General features: G+C 38.5%; 2 protein-coding genes across 2 annotated transcripts in view; both read right to left on the reverse strand.

Moving 5' to 3' along the window:
• Positions 1–1,381: 1,381 nt before the first annotated feature.
• On the reverse strand, positions 1,382–5,036 carry LOC306844743 (uncharacterized protein). Its single transcript, XM_079377107.1, has 2 exons — positions 4,571–5,036; positions 1,382–2,962 (listed from the first exon to the last, which is right to left on the reverse strand). Exons 1-2 carry the CDS (start codon positions 4,749–4,751, stop codon positions 2,745–2,747), a joined length of 399 nt encoding a protein of 132 aa, XP_079233233.1. The 5' UTR covers positions 4,752–5,036; the 3' UTR covers positions 1,382–2,744.
• Positions 5,037–10,535: 5,499 nt separating this feature from the next.
• The window catches only part of LOC306845378 (BTB/POZ domain-containing protein 8-like), a 50,606-nt gene continuing 37,866 nt past the window's right edge, over positions 10,536–23,275 (reverse strand). The window contains exons 10-19 of the mRNA XM_079378147.1: positions 22,184–22,286; positions 21,368–21,550; positions 21,115–21,288; positions 19,392–19,521; positions 18,324–18,385; positions 16,317–16,902; positions 15,402–15,489; positions 15,181–15,293; positions 13,222–15,093; positions 10,536–11,467 (exon numbers count right to left, since the gene is read on the reverse strand). Coding sequence (XP_079234273.1) covers positions 10,932–11,467; positions 13,222–15,093; positions 15,181–15,293; positions 15,402–15,489; positions 16,317–16,902; positions 18,324–18,385; positions 19,392–19,521; positions 21,115–21,288; positions 21,368–21,550; positions 22,184–22,286 — 3,847 coding nt within the window. The 3' untranslated portion in view covers positions 10,536–10,931. The remainder of the gene's footprint in view (positions 11,468–13,221; positions 15,094–15,180; positions 15,294–15,401; positions 15,490–16,316; positions 16,903–18,323; positions 18,386–19,391; positions 19,522–21,114; positions 21,289–21,367; positions 21,551–22,183; positions 22,287–23,275) is intronic.

Genomic DNA, 23,275 nt, shown 5'->3' on the forward strand with positions numbered 1-23,275 from the left:
CAAAATAACAAAACATCCCATATATGTGTGCTGTGATGTTGCATATCAGATATGCTTTAGTGGTCTCCTCCACTGAAAATACACAATGAGTAAATTTCTTGCATGTTTCCTGTATGATTTTCAACATATATCAGCATGAATAGTGGTGTCTGGTGCTGCTGATAATACATGGAGGTTTTGGATGAGTGAAGAGGTGGTTCTAAGCAGTCTAGATTTTTTTGTATCCTTCATTCCTTTATTGTTTGCAGTTCCTCCTCTGAATGTTTAATCTGATTCTCTTAAAGCCAAAAGTCAAGATCATTTACGCATTTTTCCTCCTCTGCAGTACCATCAATTCCTGATCTTAATCCACATGGCAAGACCACATGCAACAAACATTATTATGACAATGATGACCATACAACATTTTAAGGAGAACATAACGAGAGTAAAAAAAAAAAGGTTAAACCCATGTTTTTTGAAGTTGGGTTAAATGCATAAAGTTAGATTTGCAAATGGAACTGAAAAAATCCAAACAAATATTAAATATCAGATCAAAACCTTTAATGATACGCAAATTCTAAAATATTAACAAATTTATAGACTGAGTTCCTAAGCATTATATTTTTCTGAGACAACATGCCACATTGCAAATCTAACAGATACGATGTATCAGTAAGAAGAAAATGGTCTATGACAGTGAGAATATTAAGTCAATTAAGTATTAAGTGCCAGAATCAAAGTCATTCTTAGAAACTATGGAACAAGGCCAAACAACACTGCCGCCCTGCTGGCCAACATGAATACATGCAATGAGAACAACAGCAAGGCCCTGATTCTCAAGGTTTGGACTGAAGTAAAGAGCCATTCTCACATGGTAAAAAATCAATAAATAAATACATAAACAAATGTTTATGTTTATCTTTGTAAAAACCGTTACCCGAGAATGATCCAAGTTACTATGCCCATCCAGGAATTACAGATCCCAGTAGTGTTACTTTCCATTCTCTGAGCAGTGACCTGAGAGGTTTTATAATGTAATTAGAGAGTTTGGTTTGACTAAAGCACCTAGGATTTTAATACACATTAAGAATATATGAAATTCACTCACAGGCCATAGAGTTCTGTACTATTGATGCTTATCAGCCAACAGCTAAGTTGATATTCTAAGATTCATAATAACCTGCCAGAGGGAAGAAACCTGAAATAGGCCTAATGCAATTTCTGCTGTACTAAAGGTTCATTCAAGATTTATGTAGCCCAGAAGATTATAGTAGTTTGGATTCACCAGTCCAGTGTTCTCACTGCACTGTACATGACCTTGCCAGTTTGAGCACAAATCATATGCAAAATTTCAACAGTTAAAAGACTAATAAATAAATCAGAGCAGATGAGTCTTGTTGAGAACTTGAAATCATTTAATTGTATTCTTGTCTTAAGCATGTATTTAAAACACTGAAGTTATATGTTTAAACATAAAAAAATTAAATTCAGTAAGAACAATAATCTTAAATATGTATACTCTGAAAACAAGCCTTAGAGTACATTTTAAGATTTTATATTTTGAGAATGTTTAGATATTTTTACTGGAAAATGATTTTTAAATATAGTGTAATATTCTACAATAAATACATGAGATATAAGGGGAAAAACAAGTTATACTGTACTGTAAGTTACTGTAAATTTATTTTTAGTATGTATAGGAAATGTTTAGGGTCATATTGAACTGTGTGATAAAGTAATCAGACTTAAAGGTACACTCTTTTTGTTTATGTTGTTAAATACTGCACGTAAGCAGAAGTGAGGACAGATCAGTGCTGTTATACCTCGCTAGCAAGGGTGGCATGAGGACACAAAGTATGAGAGAACTTCACTCAAAGCAGAGGATCTGAAAAGCAGATTTAGAATTGAATCTTATTCTAAAGCTCCCGAAAGCAACATGAAAAAGTGATCTTTAGGATATGGGGAGGAAATCCACAACTGAAATGGATATAATGTTTCTGTTTTCTTTTAATAAAGTACAACCTGGAGGACATATCAATATTTTAATGAACAAAATCATAGAGGGCCCCATACACACCCATTCTTCAAAGTTCACCTGCATTAGTGAATGAGTGATTAATATTAATGTTGTAATCATCATGTAAAAGTTCACAGGAATAAATATTTTCATAAATTAAATGACAAAAGCAGCTGAAACTATGAATACAAGGGAATAAAGCATCCATATCATGAAATGTTGGCCCTTGCAGATATCACATATGAAACAACTCAGAGGCAGAGCTACAAGAAATTGCACAGTATGTGGTCTTACTAAACAAATCCTGTGAAGACATAAATCAAAATAAACAGTTGCCTGAAGCATACACTGGCACAATAAAATGTGTCAGATGTGTTAACAAGGCATCCGGTGGTTGTCTGTATGTCTATATATAATTGAAAATGATAGTTTAAGGCTGCATTATGCTGACAACAGGAAATAAAAACAGGATGCTATACCAGAGACATCAGAGTTCTCATCAACCACAATGGGAGAACTGCTTCTATCTTTGGAGAGTAAAAACATGCCTTTAAAATAATTGTGGCATAATTTAATCAACATAGATATTACAACAGCATCTGGTCGCACAGGAATGCATATGAGCCAATGTGAAAAAATGACATTATTCAGCATGTGCAGTCTAATAGATATTTCAGATGAACAGTGCTTTAAAGTCTTTTTATGAATATGGTAACCCATTAACTGCAGGCAGACAGGTGGCGTCTCACCTCAGCCCTGCGGCCAGTTTTTGCATGGCTGCTTCTCGCTCTTCTTGCTTCTGCTGCGAGCGTCGCAATATGTTGCGCAGCTCCTGCAGGTGGTCAAGCGTGCCCACGAGCTCACCGCGAACTGTCTTCATCTGACTCTCCAGCAGCTGTGTGCGGTGCAGGGAGTTACGACGGTCTCGCTTGCTGCGCTGGACCTTCTGCTCCAGATCAGACACTAAGACCAGAGCACACAGACAAAGGACCCTGAACATTCATAACGAGTCATTCGTCAACATGAAAACCATGAAATATAGCCTATATAAAAAAATGCGTTACCTTTAACTACACACTCCCGTGGTGAGAACACAATTAAATATATATCTCTGGAGCTGTGGTGTGCCTACTTTGATGTTTTCGTAACCACACACTCCTAAAAATAAAGGTTTCAAAAGTTTCCAGAAGTAAACTACCAGTTTTTTGTTCCACAATGAACGGTTTAAATTAAATTTAGGCTAATTTAATTAAAAAAATAAAATTAAAGTAAATAAATAAATAGTGTGAAGAATATTTGAAAAATCGAAAGAACCTATTTTTCCCGATCTCACGGTAATTCGTAGGCTACGTATTTTACGAGGTGGCTAGTTCGTGCGACCTCACTCGTACAAATTCACACGATTTTTTGCTAAAACGAACGACCTACATCTAACCCCGCCCCTAAACCTACGCGTCACTTGGGGTTAGACAAATCGTACCCTGTAAAATCGTACGAGCGAGGTAAAATACGTACGAATTGGTCGTGAGATTGCGTTGATTTTTCCCACAATATCCATTTGTGGAATGTACATAAGAATTAAAATAATATTAGAAATTAGATATCAGGCTACTAGAACTGCTGAGTCTTGTAGAGATTTTTTTTAATTCATTAGGCTACTCGTTTTTGTTTTTGTCTTTTTTTAAACACAGAATTTTTTTTTAATAAAAATAAAGTTTTTAAAACACTGAAGTTTTATGTCTAAAATGGGCAAGAACAATAAGTCTTTGAAAAGTTTTGAATTCATTACCCATTTGTGGTTTTGTCTTTTTTTAACACAGGAAAAAATTAAATAATGTTTAAAACACTGACGTTTTATGTTTAAAATTAGAAAACAACGTCAACTGGGCAAGAACAATAAGCTTAATTCAAGATATATTCTCTGTAAACATGTCTTAGACTATATATTTAAGTTCAAATAAATAAATGAATACATACTATTTCCAACAAACACTAATATTTAATAATTTCATAATTAGGTTACATTGTAAGTTTTTCTTTGTTCATTAGGTTTTTCTTTTAATTATAGATTTTATCTGAAAGAGAAAGCCTGTTAAGTCTTGGGTAGCACTGTATTTCGATAGTCCACTTTAGACATTCTACTAACAGTAAGTAACTTTACAACTACATGTCAACTAGCAGTCATTAGAGGATTAGTAGACTGTCTGCTTGCTTGTCTAACTTCTAACACTTTATTTGGATAGGTCCACAACATGCAACATACTGACTATAAGAAACTTTGCAAGTAAATGTCAGCTTATTCTACTAACACTAAACATAACAGTCTACTCTGAGAGTTATGTGGTTGTAAATTAATGGGAATTAGTTGGCATGTAGTTACAAAGTTACTTATAGTTAGTAGAATGTCTAAAGTGGATCAAAATAAAGTGTAACCAAGTCTTGTCATTTTGGTTACCAAAGTTTCTTGTTTTAAAGTTGTTGTTGTTGTTTTTTACAGTAAAACAAGCAAGAAGTCTAAGTAAAGAGCAGATCACTACTGTGAATCTGAAGATTCAGGATTCAGATACAGACCCATAGTGTCGCCACAGGCTTTGCTTTCTGATTCCGTCTCTGTCTTCTTCTCCAGCAGGCCTTTGGTTTCTTGTAGCATCTTTTCCATATGAGCCAGCTGAGAGGCGTTGGCTCCGCTGGCCCTGCGGATGAGCAGCCGTTCTCTCTCTCTCTCACTCAGCTCTTTCTTACACTTACTCATCTTCTCAAAAGCACACGGTCAAACTCTTGACAATGCTAGCAGAAAGAAGACGACTCCAGATGGCTTAAAACTAAATTTTGACTGTCCAACCCTGCTACTTTGAACAAAATATTACAAGAAAGACAAATCTATGATGTTCAACCAAACACTACCTTGTCATTCTTTTTCCTGTAATAGTCTCCCATTGTGTTTTTTTCTAATGCTTGCCTATTTCCCCTGTCTTTTAGTTAATTTAAAGTATTCTGTATCAACCAAAGCAGATCTGTAACCGTAAATAGGCTCTCTGCTAGAAAGGAGAAGATGGTCTTGTTTTATACTTGTTATCGAGAGCAAACTTAGCCTGCAGGCAAACAAACAAAGAGTGAATAGAGAGTTATGGCAGTCATGAGACCAGCCTGATTCACAGCCATCAGCAACGTGGCCTTTTACACTTCACCATGCACTAATGGACAATACAGCATAGATTTGGCATTCTCGGTAACTCAACATTAAAAACAGTTTTGTCAATACCAAGATGTTAAATGTGATTTTTACACAACTAATCCACAGTGCAGGTGTGTCTCTCACATGGCTTATGGAGATCTGAACACACAGGGACTTTAAGACTGTCTCTCATCTGCCTGAGGGCATCACAGCACAGATCACAGCAGCTCTTCATGTCAATAGGAATAAAAATAAATGTCTTAACCATAGGCTATTTATTAAAGAAGCCCTAGCTCTGTCAGGAGCACTTCCTTCCCTGTTCGATCTCTTATTGAGGACAGTTTAGTCAGTCTTGTGATGAGCCACAAACACTTTGTTGGTAGCATGCATGTTCAGCAGGAGACAGAGGATAGGTGTCTTTCTCACATGCTGGCACAAGAGTTTCGATATCTGGGACAGTATCACCACTTATAGGCTTAAGTATGCATGTGACTGATGAATGATGCAGTTTAATAAGCATGATTCAGGGATCACATTATTGAGCTCTGCTATACTTTTATTAATGTGAACATGAAGATTATATTTACTTACTGTGGTGACAGTTAGACAACATTGTTATTGTTAACTAACGAAATCATTTTTGGTAATAAAATAAAACTTTAAATGAAAAAAAAAAATTAAACTTAAAAATAAAAAATTTAATGAAAATGAGACATTTTGCCTTGGCAGCTAACTAACATAAAACAGTTGAAGTTTAAGTCGAAACTAAAACTGAATAAAAAACTGAATTAAAGCTATTCAGAATCATTAACAAATAAAACTGACAAAAGCAAATATCAAAATTTCCAAAACTGACACTAAAATTAAAATACAAACTGAAAAATAAAGGCTAATTAAAAATATGAATAAATACTATAAAAATATATAATAGTAAAATAAGATTGCAAGTAGATATTTGACATTTCCGTTTTCAAGTGTCAACAATGTTGGGTTTCACGTGTGATCTCGTTTATTTAAAAAATAAATAAATAAATGAATTTTATTGCAGATTGAATATTTGATATTTATTTAACATACATTATCATAAAAATGTATTAAAAAATATTTGAATTTAAAATATGCACATTTAATAATAAGTCAAGTCAAGTCAAGTCACCTTACTTATATAGCGCTTTTTACAATACAAATTGTGTCAAAGCACTGCACAATATCAAAAAAAGGAAAATAAAGTGTCAATAAGTTTGAATAGTGTCTTTGCAATAAGGTCGGCGATATCGCTGGAAATGAAGCGTCCCCAACTAAGCAAGCCAGAGGCGACAGCGGCAAGGAACCAAAACTCCATCGGTGACAGAATGGAGAAAAAAACCTTGGGAGAAACCAGGCTCAGTCGGGGGGCCAATTCTCCTCTGGCCAAACAAACCAGCAGTTCAGTTCCAAACTGCAGCAAGTCAGGTTGAATGGGCTCAGCTGGTTCCAGTGGTCTTTTCCGATGACTGTCTAAGTGGCGGGGTCCTCAATGGGGATCTGTCTCTGGCATTCATCCAGGTGTTTGGCCTCTGCCTACGATCAGGGACACATACGTCTTCTCCCGGCGCTGATCCTCCATCTCAGGTGTTCGGTCATCTCAGATCATGTAATGGTTAGATCCAGACTGAAGTTCTGTAATTCCTGGCTACCACCCGTGGCAGAAACGTAGAGACAAGCAGAGACATGATTAGCGTAGCTGCTGTTCCATCTAAGCAAAAATAAATTGTTCAACCCAAGCTAAAGAATAATAATAATGTACATTTCAGATATAACTGCAGTACAAGATTATAAGATGCATTATGTGAATGCTTGGCTAAAGAGATGTGTCTTTAATCTAGATTTAAACAGAGAGAGTGTGTCTGAACCCCGAATGTTATCAGGAAGGCTATTCCAGAGTTTGGGAGCCAAATGTGAAAAAGCTCTACCTCCTTTAGTGGACTTTGCTATCCTAGGTACTACCAAAAGTCCAGAGTTTTGCGACCGATTATAGCGTGGTAGAAGACAAGTTAGATACGCAGGTGCTAAACCATTTAGGGCCTTATAGGCAAGTAATAATAATTTGTAAATGATACGGAACTTAATAGGTAGCCAATGCAGAGACTGTAAAATTGGAGTAATATGATCATATTTTCTTGATCTGGTAAGAACTCTAGCCGCTGCATTTAATAGTCAATAATAGTCTAAATGTTTTAGCCCTCTCAGAACTGTGGGTTATTGTTTTCTGATATGAATAGCATTTATGTATGTGTGCTTGTGGCTTACAGTTATGTGACTGAAACACACATGGACATAGATGTATCTTTAATGCCATATATAACCACACAGAGTCCTAATCTGATCAAATATCATAATAATTTCCATAAAATAACATGACATTAATATTGTTGTTCACAGAATGTTGAGAGAGTGAACCAACAAAACATTACTATTAATTTGGTTACACCCCCAGAACCCACACTTGACACTGGGAGTATTATAACATCACAAATGAGATCTACTGATTAAAAGAAAAAAAGACTCATTTTGACTCAGGGCCTCAGGCTTGTGCTTCCTTGTAAAAAGCTGCTTTTATTTACTTTGATCATCTTGTTATATTAGGTTAGTTAAAATAGATATACAAGGCAAAATATTTTGAGATGATGTAAAAGTCTAAGCAACTATATGATCTTGGAGTTTTAAACTGACACGTCAGTTCCAAACTACCATGTCTCCAATATGAGTTTCTTCATTGTTGCCCACACACTTAATTTCTCATCATTGTCAACATCACAGCTGAAATATCGTTCTCTGAGAGAACTTGAAGTTTATGGGCTGATTTATTATTTTGCCATTTGGCAACTTTATGAAGGACTTTGTGTGGCTATTTTTCTCACAGGAAATGAGGAATAAATAAGGATGTACACTATAGGCTACTTCTGCAGCTGCTGCAGGCCTGACCTTCAGTTCATCTGCTTCAGACTGAAATTCCTCCTGACAGCAAAACAATGTGGACTCAAGAAACTTCACTTGCAATTAAAAAGACAAATGAGTAAAGCCGGACGGCAGCGGGTGTCACAGTCCTGAAGAGGATTACTTCATTTTACATGAGAACAGTTGAGGCGAAGATTATGTAACTTGTACTAATAGACTCCTCAGTTACTCCTGGTTATGTTTGTTAATGGGATCTCATATTAGAGAGGTGTCATTCAAAATGTACGTTTTTTTCAAAAGAAAATAATAGATAAAAAGCTAATGGATGACATTTCGGTTCTAATTGCATATAATAAGTAGTACAATATTCCAGCATTTTGCACTGAAACCCACTGTGTAAACGATTCCACTGATAATCTCTGCTTTTCTCATCATTTTCACATTTTTACCATTGTGGATAAAGGTAGGCTACTCTTTTACTGAAAACACACCTTGCAAAATTACATGGGAAAGTCTCAATGCATCTCCTAGCATAACATTCCGAGCCATTACACTACATTTTGGTTAAGCACATGGATTTTTTCCATAACCAGTCAGAGCATTTTTCCCAAATTGTTTGTCAGTCTGCCATTCTTGTGGTTTTAGTTTAATTGTGAGGAGCAAATGTTTCCACTAGGTGGAGACAAAGATAGGTAAGACCACCACAAGCTAATCGCAAGTGAATTTTAACCTTTTCTGTCAAATAAACACCGATTCCAACATTAAACAGAATTTTCTGGAGGAGTCTTAAGTCAGTCGAAAAAGTGCCACTGAAAGTAATAAGAATGCTAGCTTTCTATGAGTATTACAGACCTCCTTTGTAGCGGTATCGTGTATGTCTATGTACGGTGCAGTTTCTCCAGCAGTGTTTGGCTTAGAAGCAAGTTCGTGCACATCCAGACAAAAGCACATTAACACAAACTCGGTACGAGCCATTCCAGCAAGTCTAACTCTGCTTGTCACGCTGACCTGATTATGTTGTGAGTAATTAGCTGAATAGTGGCAAATCCTGTTTGAGGTTTTGTTTATTGTCACCCTGCCCAGATTTTTTGCTGACGTGGTCTGGCACAAAGACACCTCCGGTAACAAATGAAGTGAATAAGAACTGCACAGTTTCCCACACTCATTTCAAGCATTATGTAGAAAAAGGATACAGAATCAGAACGGTTGATATGGAAAAACTTATTATAGTTTGTTGTAGACTTCCTGGAGAAGCAGGGTTTTGAGGACGAACTGCTGGCCTGCTTAGCTCTGCATAGTGTGTGTGTGCGTGCTTAATTATTCTTCTCAAGACAGTTGATTTTCCCTTCAGTGCTTCCTGACAGCCTCAGCACTGGAGAACAGTCTAATTTATAGCATAGGCAACCTTTTTTACTGTCCTTAAAGTCTACAATGTCCTTATTTAACTGTTCAGAAGATACAGAAATACAAAAAATTACTACAGAGAGGCATCTAGAATGGAAGTGAATGGGCCCCATTCAATCAGGTCAGTCCATAAATGTTAAAATACTATGTTTCAACCATAATTTTAGTTTGGGATTTTTTTTTACTACCTTTTCTGTGTAAAGTTATATACAATTTTGCTGAATAAATTAACCGCATAATTCACAAGAACAGTTTTTTCAACTTAAATGATACATGTGCAAAATACAGTTGCAAGAAAAAGTATGTGAACCCATTGGAATGGGATGGTTTTCTGCTAGGGCAGCGGTGGGGAACATTGATCCTGGAGGGCCGGAGTCCCTGCAGAGTTTAGCTTCAACCCTAATCAAACACACCTGAGCCAGCTAATCAAGGTTTTCAGGATGCAATTAGGGATTTTTTCCCCCAGGGTTTTTCAGGGTTGGAGCGAAACTGTAGGAGTGGCCCTCCAGGATCAATGTTCCCCACTTCTGCTTTAGTAAGTGAACTTTTTGTTCACGAGTCCATAGTTTTGTTCTAAGCAGTTAAATTGCCCAGTGTTCTTCAGAGAAATCCTTCAGATCCTGCACATTGTTTTGCTTCCAGCATATCTAAACAACAGTAACTGTACGATTTTAAAATCAATTTTTTTCAAACTGAGGACAACTGATGGACTAATACACAATTACAAAAGGTGAAAACATTTACTGGTGCTCAAGATGGAAACTTTAGGGGGTGGTGTAAATGTTTTGAACACTAAGATAAGGTCAAATTGTACTTATTTTGTTTTCTTTGAAACAGAAATTCCAGTACTTTTTCTTGCCATTCCAAAATAACATCAGTGCTTTTATAAAATATTGGATTTGCATTTCTGCATTTTAATCCTCTAAAACTTGGCCTCATTTACTGTACTTCCATTCTAAGTGCCTGCAATAACCTTTTTTTTAATTTAATTAGTTAAAATATTAAAAAGATGGCAAAATTCAAACAACACAGCTTTTATTGTCTTAAATACAATGAATGTAAACCAGAACAACTTACTCTCTACACTCTGTTCAAAACATTTTAGAAGCGTCATCATTCAGAGACAAAAAGAGCAACAAGAAAATGCATTTTTGGTATTCTACAAAGATTCAAGCAACACCCATCAAGTAAACAATAGAGCTTAGAAAACTGCCCACATGCAAAACAACTGCACAGAGGTCATTGTTCCAGTCCTTTATATAGTACCTGTATGATGAGAACAAAATGACATGTGACTTCAGTCAACTTAAGCTGCAATTGATCGGTCTTTCTCCCCAAAATAAATAAGCACATAAAGGATGCAGTAATCCAAAGAGTCCTATCAAAACACTGGCTGTGTTCCAGTCCAGGAGGCAATCAGTGATGTGTCTCCAACTCCACGATGGTCCACTCGCCCTGTGGAGATGCAGCGTCCTCAGGAGAGAAGCTGGTCACAGTGATGCTGGTGGTGGAGTCCTCCAGTGGAGAAATAAGCTCGGCCCAGCGCTTAAATGTGTCCTTTTCGTGATACAAGTAGTCCTGTTCATTCAAACAGTCTCGAGACAAGGACAGCGTCTGTTTGATCAGGTACTGCGCAAGGTTTAAATCCTCTGGGACTGAGTTTATGACGCCCAGATTGGATTCTTGGTCAGACAGTAGCTGTCGAAGCAGACTCCAGTCTTTCTCTGCAAACTTACTGTCTTCGCTGTCCACTTCCTCTTTAACGTCCTCTGTCTCTACTCCTTGACCCTCCTGACGTGACACCTCCTGTTGGGGATCATTGCTTCTGTCAGCATCCATGCTTTGTTCGAGGGCTTCACCCAGGTCCATCTCGTAAATGGGGGACAGGACTTTAGACGGCCGCCGGTCATGTGTGCAGGTTTGATCCAATGTGTCACAACCATCAAAGTCCCCTAAAAATAATTGACAATACTGCACAATGACCAAGTGTTTTATCCTTACGTGGGCTTTTAAAAAAAAAACAAAAACAAAAAAAACAGGAATTTTCTTGAAGACATGCGTTGTTTCTAGCTCCACATGATGTACAAAATCACCCCTAGTGCAACTGTTTCCTCTGTGATGCAGTTAAGCTTGAAATATCAATCCTTTTAAAGACTAGATGAAAAAAATATATACTTTGTCTTAGGCAGTTTTCACTTTTTATTGTCATTAATCAAGATCTGATTCAATGACACATGCATTACAATTAAGCAGATGTGCAAATCCAAAGTTTTCCATGGAGCACTCTTGACTTTCCATGGCCTATCCATGGACCAACTTCTGAATTTAGGATAAGGATGGACAGCTGCCATAAAGGTGATGCACAGAAGAAAGCCTACACTGAATGTGTCTCTTTTGTTCACAAGTGCTGTAACAGTAAAAGGCGTGTTTTGCCAGCCACTGTATCTCCAGCATAATTCATAAAGATTTGTTGTCCTTAAATATTCACATCGAAATGCAAGCAAGAACGTACGCTTTTTAGTTGATACTTCTTAACTTAACGATACACTGAAACTATGAAGGACATGCTGGCAAAAGAGTGCTTATTGCTTTTCTTGGCAAGATATGCTTCTTATAAAGATAAAACTCCCAAAAAACCATTAACAGTGATTAGAATCATCATACAAGTGTGAAAAAAGAGAGACACGAGGAGGACCTTGAGATTGTTTTTCTAGAAACACAACATACAGAAAAAAAAACATTCTACAGAAATACAGTGAATTAAATGAAATCTACAACATAAAAATCTACAGTTGAGAAAATGTTACCTACTACAGAACTACAGATGGTGTGATATATAGTGGATGAGAAATAAAACAAATAACAAAAAACACAAAAATGGATACAAACATGGAATTTCATAAATTAACAAAATCAGTAATGAAACCTAGTATTGGCATGCAAGATTTCCTGGTTTGGGTGACTTAACAGACAGAGTCTTGAAAAATAAGACAGCAACGGACTCAACATTGATATTGAGTATAAAAAACATCAGGTTGTTTTAACACATTCAAAGCATCATAGTCTCTGCAGAAGGTGTGGTCCGTTATGTGCAGTATTAAAAGGAAGCTTAGCTTTATATGCACTGTATATTTGTGAATATATATATATTTACTGGCCAAGTCACATGGAGCTTGTCTTTTGCAAGATCTCTTATGGAAAAGTCAACATATAAATGACTTGGCCTATGAGGAAGAAGCTCACTATTTAGTACGGATAATAACAAACAAAAAACGACTGAGGACTTAAGCGCACTGGTGCAACTGTGACTGCCCAACCATGCCATGTAACAGATGGTCTGACTCAGCATACGTCACCACACGCAGATAGATATTTTACTGTAAATGTTAAGCTTGTAAACTTGTTAGTAGAGTTATTTAGGGCATAATGCCTCAGAGAAGGCATTTTAGTTGTGTGTATAGCTTACTGAAACATTAGATTGCAAAGGATAGACATCTAAATAAGAGAACTAAAGGAAGGGGGGAAAAGGAGGCAGTAGTTTGCTACTATCTAAATCTATGAGCTATCAAGATTTAGCCCACTGAAGATGATTGGAGGTCAAAGGAATTGTCTGAATATTTAAGTTGAATGGGTCAGGATGGGAGACTGTGAGTAGATGTTTCTGAGGCTGCGGTCAGGGGGGATGGGCTCTAATGTTATACATTACCTGCTGGAGAGTGTGCGGGTGAGCTCGCAGTCAGCTGCGGCTCAGGTAAGTCTAGCCGCAAGTCAGCTTTTCTGCTGTCTATATGTTTGGACTGGAGATTGCCATATTGTTCTACCAGCCGGAGGTCCAGGTGACTAGGGCGCTCCTGAGCAGGAACGTCACTGGTGTCTTTGTCTTGCACAGGGGCATCTGATTGATTATATGCCCAATCATCCTGTGGAGATCTCTGGACCTCTGTCAGGAATACTGCAGGTTTGGGCTCCTGTCCATTTTCCTGGAGGTTGGAGATATGGTTGGCCTTCACTGTGCTTGTGGACTGCTGGGAGCGGTAGTCTGTCTGAGAATTGTGAGGTTCACCTTCGAAGACATCACCATGTGCAAAGGAATCATTTGACTGGTGTGTCGGAGTCTGGGCACCTCCTTCTTCACATCCAAGTTCTTCACACTCATCCACCGAGAGTAAAACAGAGCGATGGAAGTTAGAAGCTGACTGGTACTCTGGTTGCTCATTGTCTTGTTCCGCAGGATCTTCAAATGCAAGATTGACAATACCTTGAAACTGTGCAGGTGGCTCGGCAATTGGTGGAGCCATTCCCCTCGGTAACACCTCAACTTCTGATCTTTCATCTTCAGTCTCCTCCTCTTCTTCCTCCTCTTCCTCTTCTTCTTCAGAGGAGAAAAGTTGGTGGTCCTGCATGTCCTTCAAATTTTTTAACGTAGTATCCATTTCACAAGGTTCCTCCTCCACTGGCACCTCATCCTTTCTAATCCAAGAACGTGGTCTTTGACGCCCTACCTCTTCTTCACTTGTAGTCTCTGCCTCTCGTCCTCTCAGCCGTACCTCCACACGCAGTCCAGCCCCACTCTCGTATATCTTGAGCTCCTCAGGTGTGCTGGTGTCACTGCTGCTGCGACCCAGGAAGTCAGGGCAACGCATGGTCCCACACTTTGAAACGCCACGCTCATGGGAACAACAGTCATCATCTTGTGAGCCACCAGCATCATAATCCTCTGACCGTGGCTTTATGTCATCAGAAGAAGTAGTGGCACTGCCAGTCTCGGACTCTGGGCTAACTTGGGGATGAAGCCCATTCCATGAGTCCTCTAGGGGTGTCTCAATGCTCCCTAGACTGCAAGGTGTATCAGGAGGGAGGTCTGTGTCCTTTGAGGGGTTCATGGAAATGAGGCCTTGTTCTGGTCCTGTGACATGGGGTGGAATGGCATGGCCTGTGGCCAGTTTACTTCTGCTTATCTCACTCTGCCCAGAAGTACATGCATGCATGTCTGGAGTTACTGACCGAGTCTTCACTTCTGTGCTACTTAATTTACTCACTAGATCACTGCTTTTCTCCATATTTTGAACCTTAGTGGAAGTTGCTGATATACCCAAAGGGGCCGCTTCTTGCTGGTCTACAGCTGGGCTGACTAGTGAATGCTGCTCCAGGGAAGAAGGAACTTTGGAACTCTCCAGACAAGATGTGACCAGTTCCTTGCTTCTTGTTTTACCTTCAGTAGAATCTGGATTCAACTGCTGAGTGACCTTTTTAAAGTCTGAATGTTTAGGGCTGGATACTGAATCTTTCACAGCAGTGCCTGGCTTTTTAGAGCCAGCAGGAGTTTTGATAGTCCCTGAGGATTTCAGAGATGATTTTGTTGGAAGTGTTTCTGGAGCCTTCTGTTTAGGTCCTGTTTTGTTTGGGGCAGAAGGAGACTGCCTGGAGGAAGACGTGGAAGCTTTGACACTGGGCCTTGACTCAGGGATGGCCTTTGTGGTCTTCTTTGTAGTTGCAGGTTTAGATATATCTTTCTCTACCTCTTTTCTTGGGGAAGCAGGCTTTCTAGAGCTAAGGGCTGAACCAGGTCTGGATGAAGCTGTTTGAAAGAGGAAACAAACTTGAATTCATTACTGTTAATAACAAATTACTTTTAGATCTATTCTGAAGCTTGAGTATTTCTTACCAAGGTTCTCTGACACAGTGCATTTGCTCTTTGGATCTGAGCGGGATGCAGGAACTCCAGGTACCGCACGACTGGTTGTGGTAGGTTTAGTCTTGGTTGATTTATTAGTGGGGCTGCAAACACAATGAAGGATCAAAAGACTATCAATTGGAGTAAAGTGTAGATAGTAAAAATAGTAGTGCAAGTGTGAGGATCACAGCCTGGTTGTTCACATAACTCACCTGCTAGTCTTGTCAGTGTCTGGTTTTTGAGCAGGTTTGGTCAGAGGAGATTTTGGTGTTGCCTTGGCTTGAAGTTTTGACCTGAGACCTACAATGTAAAAAGGATTAAGTTTTTATAACAACACAACATTTTTATAAATGACATTGCATGTTGACAATACAGTAGTTATTTAAAAACAATTTCAAGCTTATGATTTAATTTTTTTTTTTTAACGTATAGCCCATTAATCTAATTAAACAGAGCACTATCCATCCAAATCCTGGTCTCAACATTGTCTGCAAAGGGAAAAAAAATTTGATATTTTTTGTACCTTATTGTAAACTGGTATTTGTCCTGCAGAACCTCTGTGCTATCTAAACCTACATTCCTTAAGAACTGTGAGCAAGGTAACAGGCATGTACAATTTTAGTAGTGCTAAGCAGCTTAATGATGAGCTAAAACCTACTCTGCTGAGCACAGAGAAGTCAGTACCAGGAAAACACCAGCTAATGAGCAGGGAAAAGGGAAGAGATACTGTATCTATATTTTTATCTCTGGATTTCAAGATTGAGAATTTTCTCTCCCTCTCAACTGCAGTACATTCTTTCTCTCCCTAGCCTTCCTTTCCTGTTCTAATTTTCTAACATTTATTGACACTCAGAAGCACAGATCATACTATTAATTAACTTTTACTTTCAGGGACAGAAAAGTGAACCTGAGGTGATAATCTCTAATATCAGCAGCTAACATGGGAAACTAAGGATAGCTTCTTGACTTCCATGGATTTACAGCTGTTTTCAGATCTGAATTTCTGCTCAAACTATTTCACTGGCACTGGCTTTGCTGGATACCTCCACTCTTCACAGTAAAACTAGCTTGAGATGTAGTAGAGTTTAAATTTGTCCAAAGGTAATTATGAATCAAGGTCAATTCACCTGTTGGTGTACTGTGGCCATTCTTGCGAGGACTCCCAGTGCTGTTGTCTGGTGAGGTGCTGCTAGAGTTAGATGGAGTATTTTGAGCATTGCTGGCTGATTCCTGAGGCAGATCTTTCCCTGACATTGTGTTCTTCTGCACTTTTCCTCCTTTAGTCTGGCCTCCCGAGAGATCAGACCCAGCAGGGGAAGACTTTGGCCTTGCTCCTGGGTTTGGCTTCCTGTCCATCACCGTCTTCCCTGTGGGTGAACCACGGGCACCTGGCGCGGTGGAATTCTCCCGTTGAGCACCGCTACCAGTGCCATTCAACACTGGTTTAACAGTAGACGTAGTCTTGGTTTTTGCTGGCATTTGAGTTGGTTTAACCTTATCATTTTTACTTCTGAGTGAGGTGTTGTTACTAGCTTTTGTTTTGCCAGAAGGAGCCGTGTGAGCTGTTGGCCCCAGAGCATCAGACTTCATGGTGCCTGATGCTGCAGCTACAGATCTTGCAGGGGAAGCACGTGGACCCTGTGATACCTTAATAGGAGGATGAGTAGGGCTATCACATGGAGATGAAGTGCCCGAGAGGCATTTTGTAGGTTTCTGTTGGAGAAGGACGAGAAACGGAGAGAGATGAAAGACTATGATGGCTTTGCTCATTTTTAATCAGATCAGCAACCCATTTGACACAGTAATCTCAGATGTATAAGACCATGATCTTTGGATAAAAGGCTAAAAAGCACATTCTTCAAAAAAAATAAAAAAGAACAGTTTCCTTAGGCCACGGTCTCTGTATCTATATCACTTGGTCATATATACATATGGTTTATTTAAAGCTCAACAATGAGGTGTTTTTTTCATCTGCCCTTGTCAAGCCAGTAGTGCCTGTTTATATTTTGGCACTGAAACACGTGCATATTTATGTGTTTCAGAAAGAGAAACTTTCTATGGGCTATCAAGCCATCCTTATTGTTGAGCCCAGACAGCAGCTTCAAAACTCATAATACAGCTGATACGATTCTGTCATCTGTCAAATGTGACTCTGGACCACAAAACCAGTCTTAAGTCACTGGGGTATATTTGTAGCAATAGCCAAAAATACATTGTATGGGTCAAAATTATTGATATTTCTTTTATGCCAAAAATCATTAGGCCATTAAATAAAGATGATGTTCCATGAAGATATTTTGTAAATTTCCTAGTGTAAATACATCAAAACTTCATTTTTGATTAGTAACATGCATTGCTAAGAACTTCATTTGGACAACTTTAAAGGCGATTTTCTCAATATTTTGATTTTTTTTTGCACCCTCAGATTCTAGATTTTCAAATAGTTCCATCTCGGCCAAATATTGTCCTACCATAACAAACCATACTTCAATGGAAAGCTTATTTATTCAGCTTTCAGGTGATGTATAAATCTCAATTTCAAAAAATTGATTGGTTTTGTGGTCCAGGGTCACATATATGTAACTTTTCTTCAAGAAAATATTTCTCACAGGGAATCCAGCTATGTTTTCAGGATCAGTAATTCTGCAGCACATTCCCTGAATCAACCTTAACGTTGTTTTGATGAGACAGCTTCCATTTAACAGCCATTTAATTTCAGTTCAATCAGCTTGTCTTTCAGTAAAAGAAAACCTTATAAAATCAGAACTTACAGTTCTAACAGAGCCTATGCCAGTAAATCACTTTATTTCTAGTGGTCAACCAATATTGAGTTTTTTAATGCCTGATGCTGATATAGATATCTAGAAAGCAGATTGGCTGAAATGCAGATAGATACACTTTACAATTTAATGAAAGCGAGCAGGACTGTTGAATTTACAGTAAACAAATATATTTTACACAATATTTACTCAATATAATAATAATAATAAAAAAAAGATTACTTCTGTTTATTTGTGATGGAGATAATCTCAAAATGACCAAATATTGGCTAATTAATCAACCTAGGCCAGAATATCTGTATGTATCCCATCATTTTTCAGTTTTACCAAAATAAGCAACAGAATAAAAATTACCTGAGAGCTGGTGAGCACAGGTTTTTTTCCAAGCCGTCTACAGTCTCCTTTATCAAGAGCAGCTGAGAGGGTTGGTGGAAGAAGGAAGAAAATAAAGACTAATTTTAGATTACAGACAGCTTCAGTTTAATTATAACATCCACTACTACATAATCAACATTTTCCAAACATTTCCTCAATCAGACACACGCAAATACTTGCAATCAGTCACATACCCAATCAGCAAAAGTGGCAACACAGCTCTGAAGATAACCACTGATTTCCTACTCCTTCATCTCAGATATAGACAGCGCAGATCTAGCCTTTGATCATCTCACAGCTTATCTAGAGTATAGGCTTCCTTCCCAGCAATACAACTGAGCTCTGATTTCACTGCTGTCATCCCCGAAATCAATCCAAATCATGGATCAAAAAGCTCCTGTGAAGTAATGCAGCTGGAGTGTTTGTGTTTGCTGTTGCATGATGAATGCTTTGCATATGAGCCACTGCATTTGCATGCCTTTACATATGCGAGGGAATCTTTAGAAAGCACTATCTTGACACTTAAAGCAATGCATAATTTATGTGCTAGCATATATGTTTCCACCTGCAGAATACAACAACACAAAATCCACTGTATCTAATTGTGGACCCCAATCTCCAACCCCCTCTGGAAATGCTTAATGTTTTGATGTGACTGTGTTCTAGCTCTCAATGTTCAAAGCATCACTAGGTCATATTAAAGGACTGTTGTTGAAGGACTGACAGGAGCTGGAGGTTATCCAGCTGGGTTTCTCTCACCAGCACTGACTACCCAACATCCATGCAAAGGAGGGCTCTTAATCACTACACTGGACCACAACCCCCCCCCCCCCCCCCCCCCCCTCTACACATATACACGAGTGCATTCTGACTGCTGCATGGTTTGAACACTGAGCTTCCATTGAGAGCTGTTCATTTCTTATGTTCTTCTCTCTTATCCTCCTCTAATTTACACTTTACCTTCTTTCCACATTATTTACATTTAATTTCCATTCCCCTTTCTTTTGCTATTGCTACATTCTTACCTTTTCTTCTTCCTCTCCTTACCTGCAAGTATTTTTTCTCGATATCTGGGTTGTAGTGCATCCCATCCTTGTGTGTGCCGCACTGCAAAGAAGGACTGAAGCAGGAAGGTCCAGAGCTTCGTGCGCAGTGAACACAGCTCACGCCTGAATGGCTACCGGAGGAACAGAATGAGTGAGAGAGGGTGAGCGAGTCAGAGAAAAAGAGAGAGAGAAGGAGGGAGGTTGGATACAACAGCAGGAGAACAGGAGCGAATCAGCAGCTGCTTCAAAGGCTGGTTGTCTTGGCAACCGATCGCCGTTGCCTCCCTCTACCCTTAACAGGATCCTTTCCAGCTAAATGGATGATGTCAGTAGCAGAGGCTTGTGTTCCCGCCTTCTGCACCGAATGTTCATAAAAAAAAAAAGAACCTCTGTATTTTTTCAGATTCTGCCTCAGCCTTTCCATCCGCAGTTCATTTCTAACACGTCCCTCCCTGCTTTCCTCTATAATGGACATGGAACCAGATTAAACATGGCCACACCCACGACTCTTGGTCTTTCTCAGACTAATCCATTCTGCCATTTCCCCTGGGATGTGAATTAACTCACAACGAGACAGGAAGAGACAGAGATGGCCAGAGAGAAATATAGAATAACAGAAAATGACAGAGCGAGTACTGTAAGTACGAGAGGTGGAGTTGTTTACCATGACCTTTTCTATTTGTAGTGTCACTTTACTGTAATCCGGCCTGGCCACGTACATTACAGGCGAGTTTAAATCCCAGGATCAAATGAAGCGCATTGTACACGTGCCATTAAATACAGAGAATGTGCTCAGCAGACCGTTGCTGCAGGTGTGCACTACTTGATGAAGCACAGAAAATCTATCCATCAAGTATTACAATAACTACTGTACACCACTGATGCAGTTAACATATTAAAATCAACACGAAGTCATGATGTACCTTTTAAATTCATGCATTTATTAGTGCATGTTTTCAATTCTTTATGAAAACATAATGACTGAAAGTCTGTAATGGCTGATGCCACAAATCCTGCTTACTTTTACCACAACTTTCCTCCCACCAGTATTATGGTATGTAATGCCCATTGGACAGTAATGCCACCATGCTTTGAATATCCTGTTTCATTTGGAAGTCAGATTACAAAATCAAAAACATACAGTAACTGTATGCACATACTGAAAACAAAGAATGCAGATTAAATTTAATTATGTATTCCTCAGATTTACTTTATATTGACCAAAATAGAACAGACAGTTCTGACCTGGATAAATAAAATAACGTTTAAATGAAAACCTGTATAAACACGGGGCTGTGCTGTATTTTTAATATAGTTAAGGTTGAAAGGGTTGCAGGTATTCCACTGCAGGTTGTACCTAATCTCTGACAAACGACAGGCTGGAAGTCATTTACTTTCAATGGAGAGCTGTGTAAAGTTCTGACCACATGCGCATACAGAACTTTCAGATCAGATCTGCAGCTACACCACATTTCTACAGAATTATGTAAAATAAATGATTTCTGTAAAAAAGTAATTATATACAAAATAATTATTTTATAATAAATACATAATTATTTATGAAAACCTATTATGCTTTTCTTTCAAACGTATTAGCTGTCCATATTTTTGTGTGGATATATAACAGCCGTCTTGTTTGGATCAATAAAAATGAATGATTAATTTACTAAATGATCTGAGTTGTAATTAGATGCTGGCTTGTAGTGTTCTGTTTCTTTGTTTACCTCCACTTCCTCCTGATAGGCTTGGTCTTCTGTGATAACATCTACCTCATTCGGGTCACCGCTCAGCCGGTTCACAGCAGTGAACAGGTCACAGCAGTTCTCCACAGTAACGCCCTCCCGCACGGCTACACACACCTTCCTCAGGAGAGTTGGGTCACGTGTGAACTCCTCTCTCTGAAACAGTACACGCCTGACTGTCATAGCTGACAAGACTTCTTATATCTTATGTCTAAACATCATCGATTGGTCGTACCCTTCGGAGATCGTGGAAGGCAGCGGTGTGTGTGACCTGGGGCAGGTGTGTGACAATCATCTGCAGACACTGTTCTTGCAGTTCACTGGCCAGACTCAGCACCTGCTTGGCCCATTTCACCTCCGGCAGGCTGCCAATCAGCTGCTCGCTGCCACACAGCACAGATACTACACTCTGCACCGTCTGAAATATATCACAATGTTACACACATACTCTGCACCATCTGAAAAACATCTTCATAGACACATTCATGGAATCCATCTTCCCTGCTTCTCATGCTGGTTGCACTGTTAGTGACTGCCAATTTCCTAGTGTAATCCAATATGATTCAGCAGTGGTTTACATCAAGGCTAGAAATCTGGAGGGGGAAAACCCAGTGTTATACAACTACACTTGGCTGACTGCAGCTGCTGAAGTTCTGGGTCTGTGTGTCTGTGTGTGTGCGTGAGAGAATTTTAGGGGACTGCCAGACTAGGAGTTAAGTGAATGAGCTGTTTGTGGCTTTAATGCACACACACACAAAGCCACTCAATCAAGACCTCTAATTGCTCTTTAGTCAATAGCCATCCTCAAAACAGAGGCCACAGCTCCTCTCATTAATGTCTTACTGTCCTATAGTATGCAGACAGAAGCAGAAGGACAGTATGGAATGAAAGGAAACATGGGTTGTTGTCTATGCTGTTTCCCACTAGAAAAATGGCATATAATAAACATATTGAATAATATCTTAATTTGGTATCATTAGATCAGTATTAAAAACAAAGTCAAAGGGAAGTCCCCACCACAAGTGAAAACAAATATGTATCTGTTACACACCATGTTTTTGGTGACAGTATTAAGGCAATCTCTCTGTAGTTCTGGAGGGAGGAGGGCAAAATTTCTTTCTGACCAGCACTTCACAAAGTGCTCAGCTACCCATCTGTGGATTGAAACAAACATCAAGAGCATAAGCTTTTATCTTCGTTTTTAATTACAAATAAGTAAACTTTAAAACTTCCTGCACAATTCCTGCTAAACAACAAAATTTGCTTTTTGCCACTGTACCTTAAAACACATTTAAAAAAACCTGTCTTTTAAGTTAAAGTGAAATGAAACATAGTTCAGCCAAAATAAATCCTTCATAATTTACCCACTTTTCTGTCATTCCAAACCTGTAGGTTTTTTTTGTCGTTGTTTTTTTCACAAAAGGAGACGTTTTGAAGAATGTCCAGTCTACTCCATAAATCCATATGGTACAGTGATAATTTATTCTGTCAGATTTCAAAAAGCAAAAAACTGTACCATAAAAGTGTAAAGGATATAAGTAAAACATGTTCCTCACACAAAAGCTATTGTACATCCTTAGAAGACTTATAGACTTATAGAAGACTAATATAGTGCACTAGTCACATGGAGTATTTTTGTAGCACTTTTATTGTTTTATAGTCTTTTTCTCTTTTTTGGATCTTGTCAGCATTAATCTGTCAATATAAAAAATTCTGTTAAATATTCATGCCAAACACCTGTTTTCAAACAAGAGAAGAAAGAACATTTCAAAAAGCATGTGAAAATGATGACAGAACAGCTTAGGTTGGGCGAAACAACGAAAATCTTAAAGGGATAGTTCACCCAAAAAGGAAAATGTTGTCATCATTTCCTCATCCTCATGTTGTTCCAAACCTGTATAAGTTTCTTTTTTTATGTTGAACATAATAGAAGTTATTTTGAAGAATGCTGGTAATCTAAGAGTTGATGGTCCCCACTGACTTTCTTTCCCTGCTATGGAAGTCAATGGGGACCAACAACTGTTTGGTTCTTCAGAATATCTTATTTTGTGTTCAGCATAAGAAAGAAACATACAGTACAGGTTTGAAACGACATGAGGGTGAGCAAATGGTGACAAAATTTGTGTGAACTATTCCTTTAAAT

Source organism: Barbus barbus (assembly GCF_936440315.1).
Source record: "Barbus barbus genome assembly, chromosome: 25".
NCBI classification, from domain to species: domain Eukaryota; kingdom Metazoa; phylum Chordata; class Actinopteri; order Cypriniformes; family Cyprinidae; genus Barbus; species Barbus barbus.

What these genes read in the sequence shown, in the direction of transcription:
- LOC306844743 (XM_079377107.1), bottom strand. Translation starts at nt 4,751, where the DNA reads ATGAGTAAGTGTAAGAAAGAGCTGAGTGAGAGAGAGAGAGAACGGCTG. An exon ending in AGCCTGTGGCGACACTATGG is followed by an intron (nt 2,963 to 4,570) that starts GTCTGTATCTGA and finishes CTCTGGTCTTAG; the next exon opens with TGTCTGATCTGGAGCAGAAG.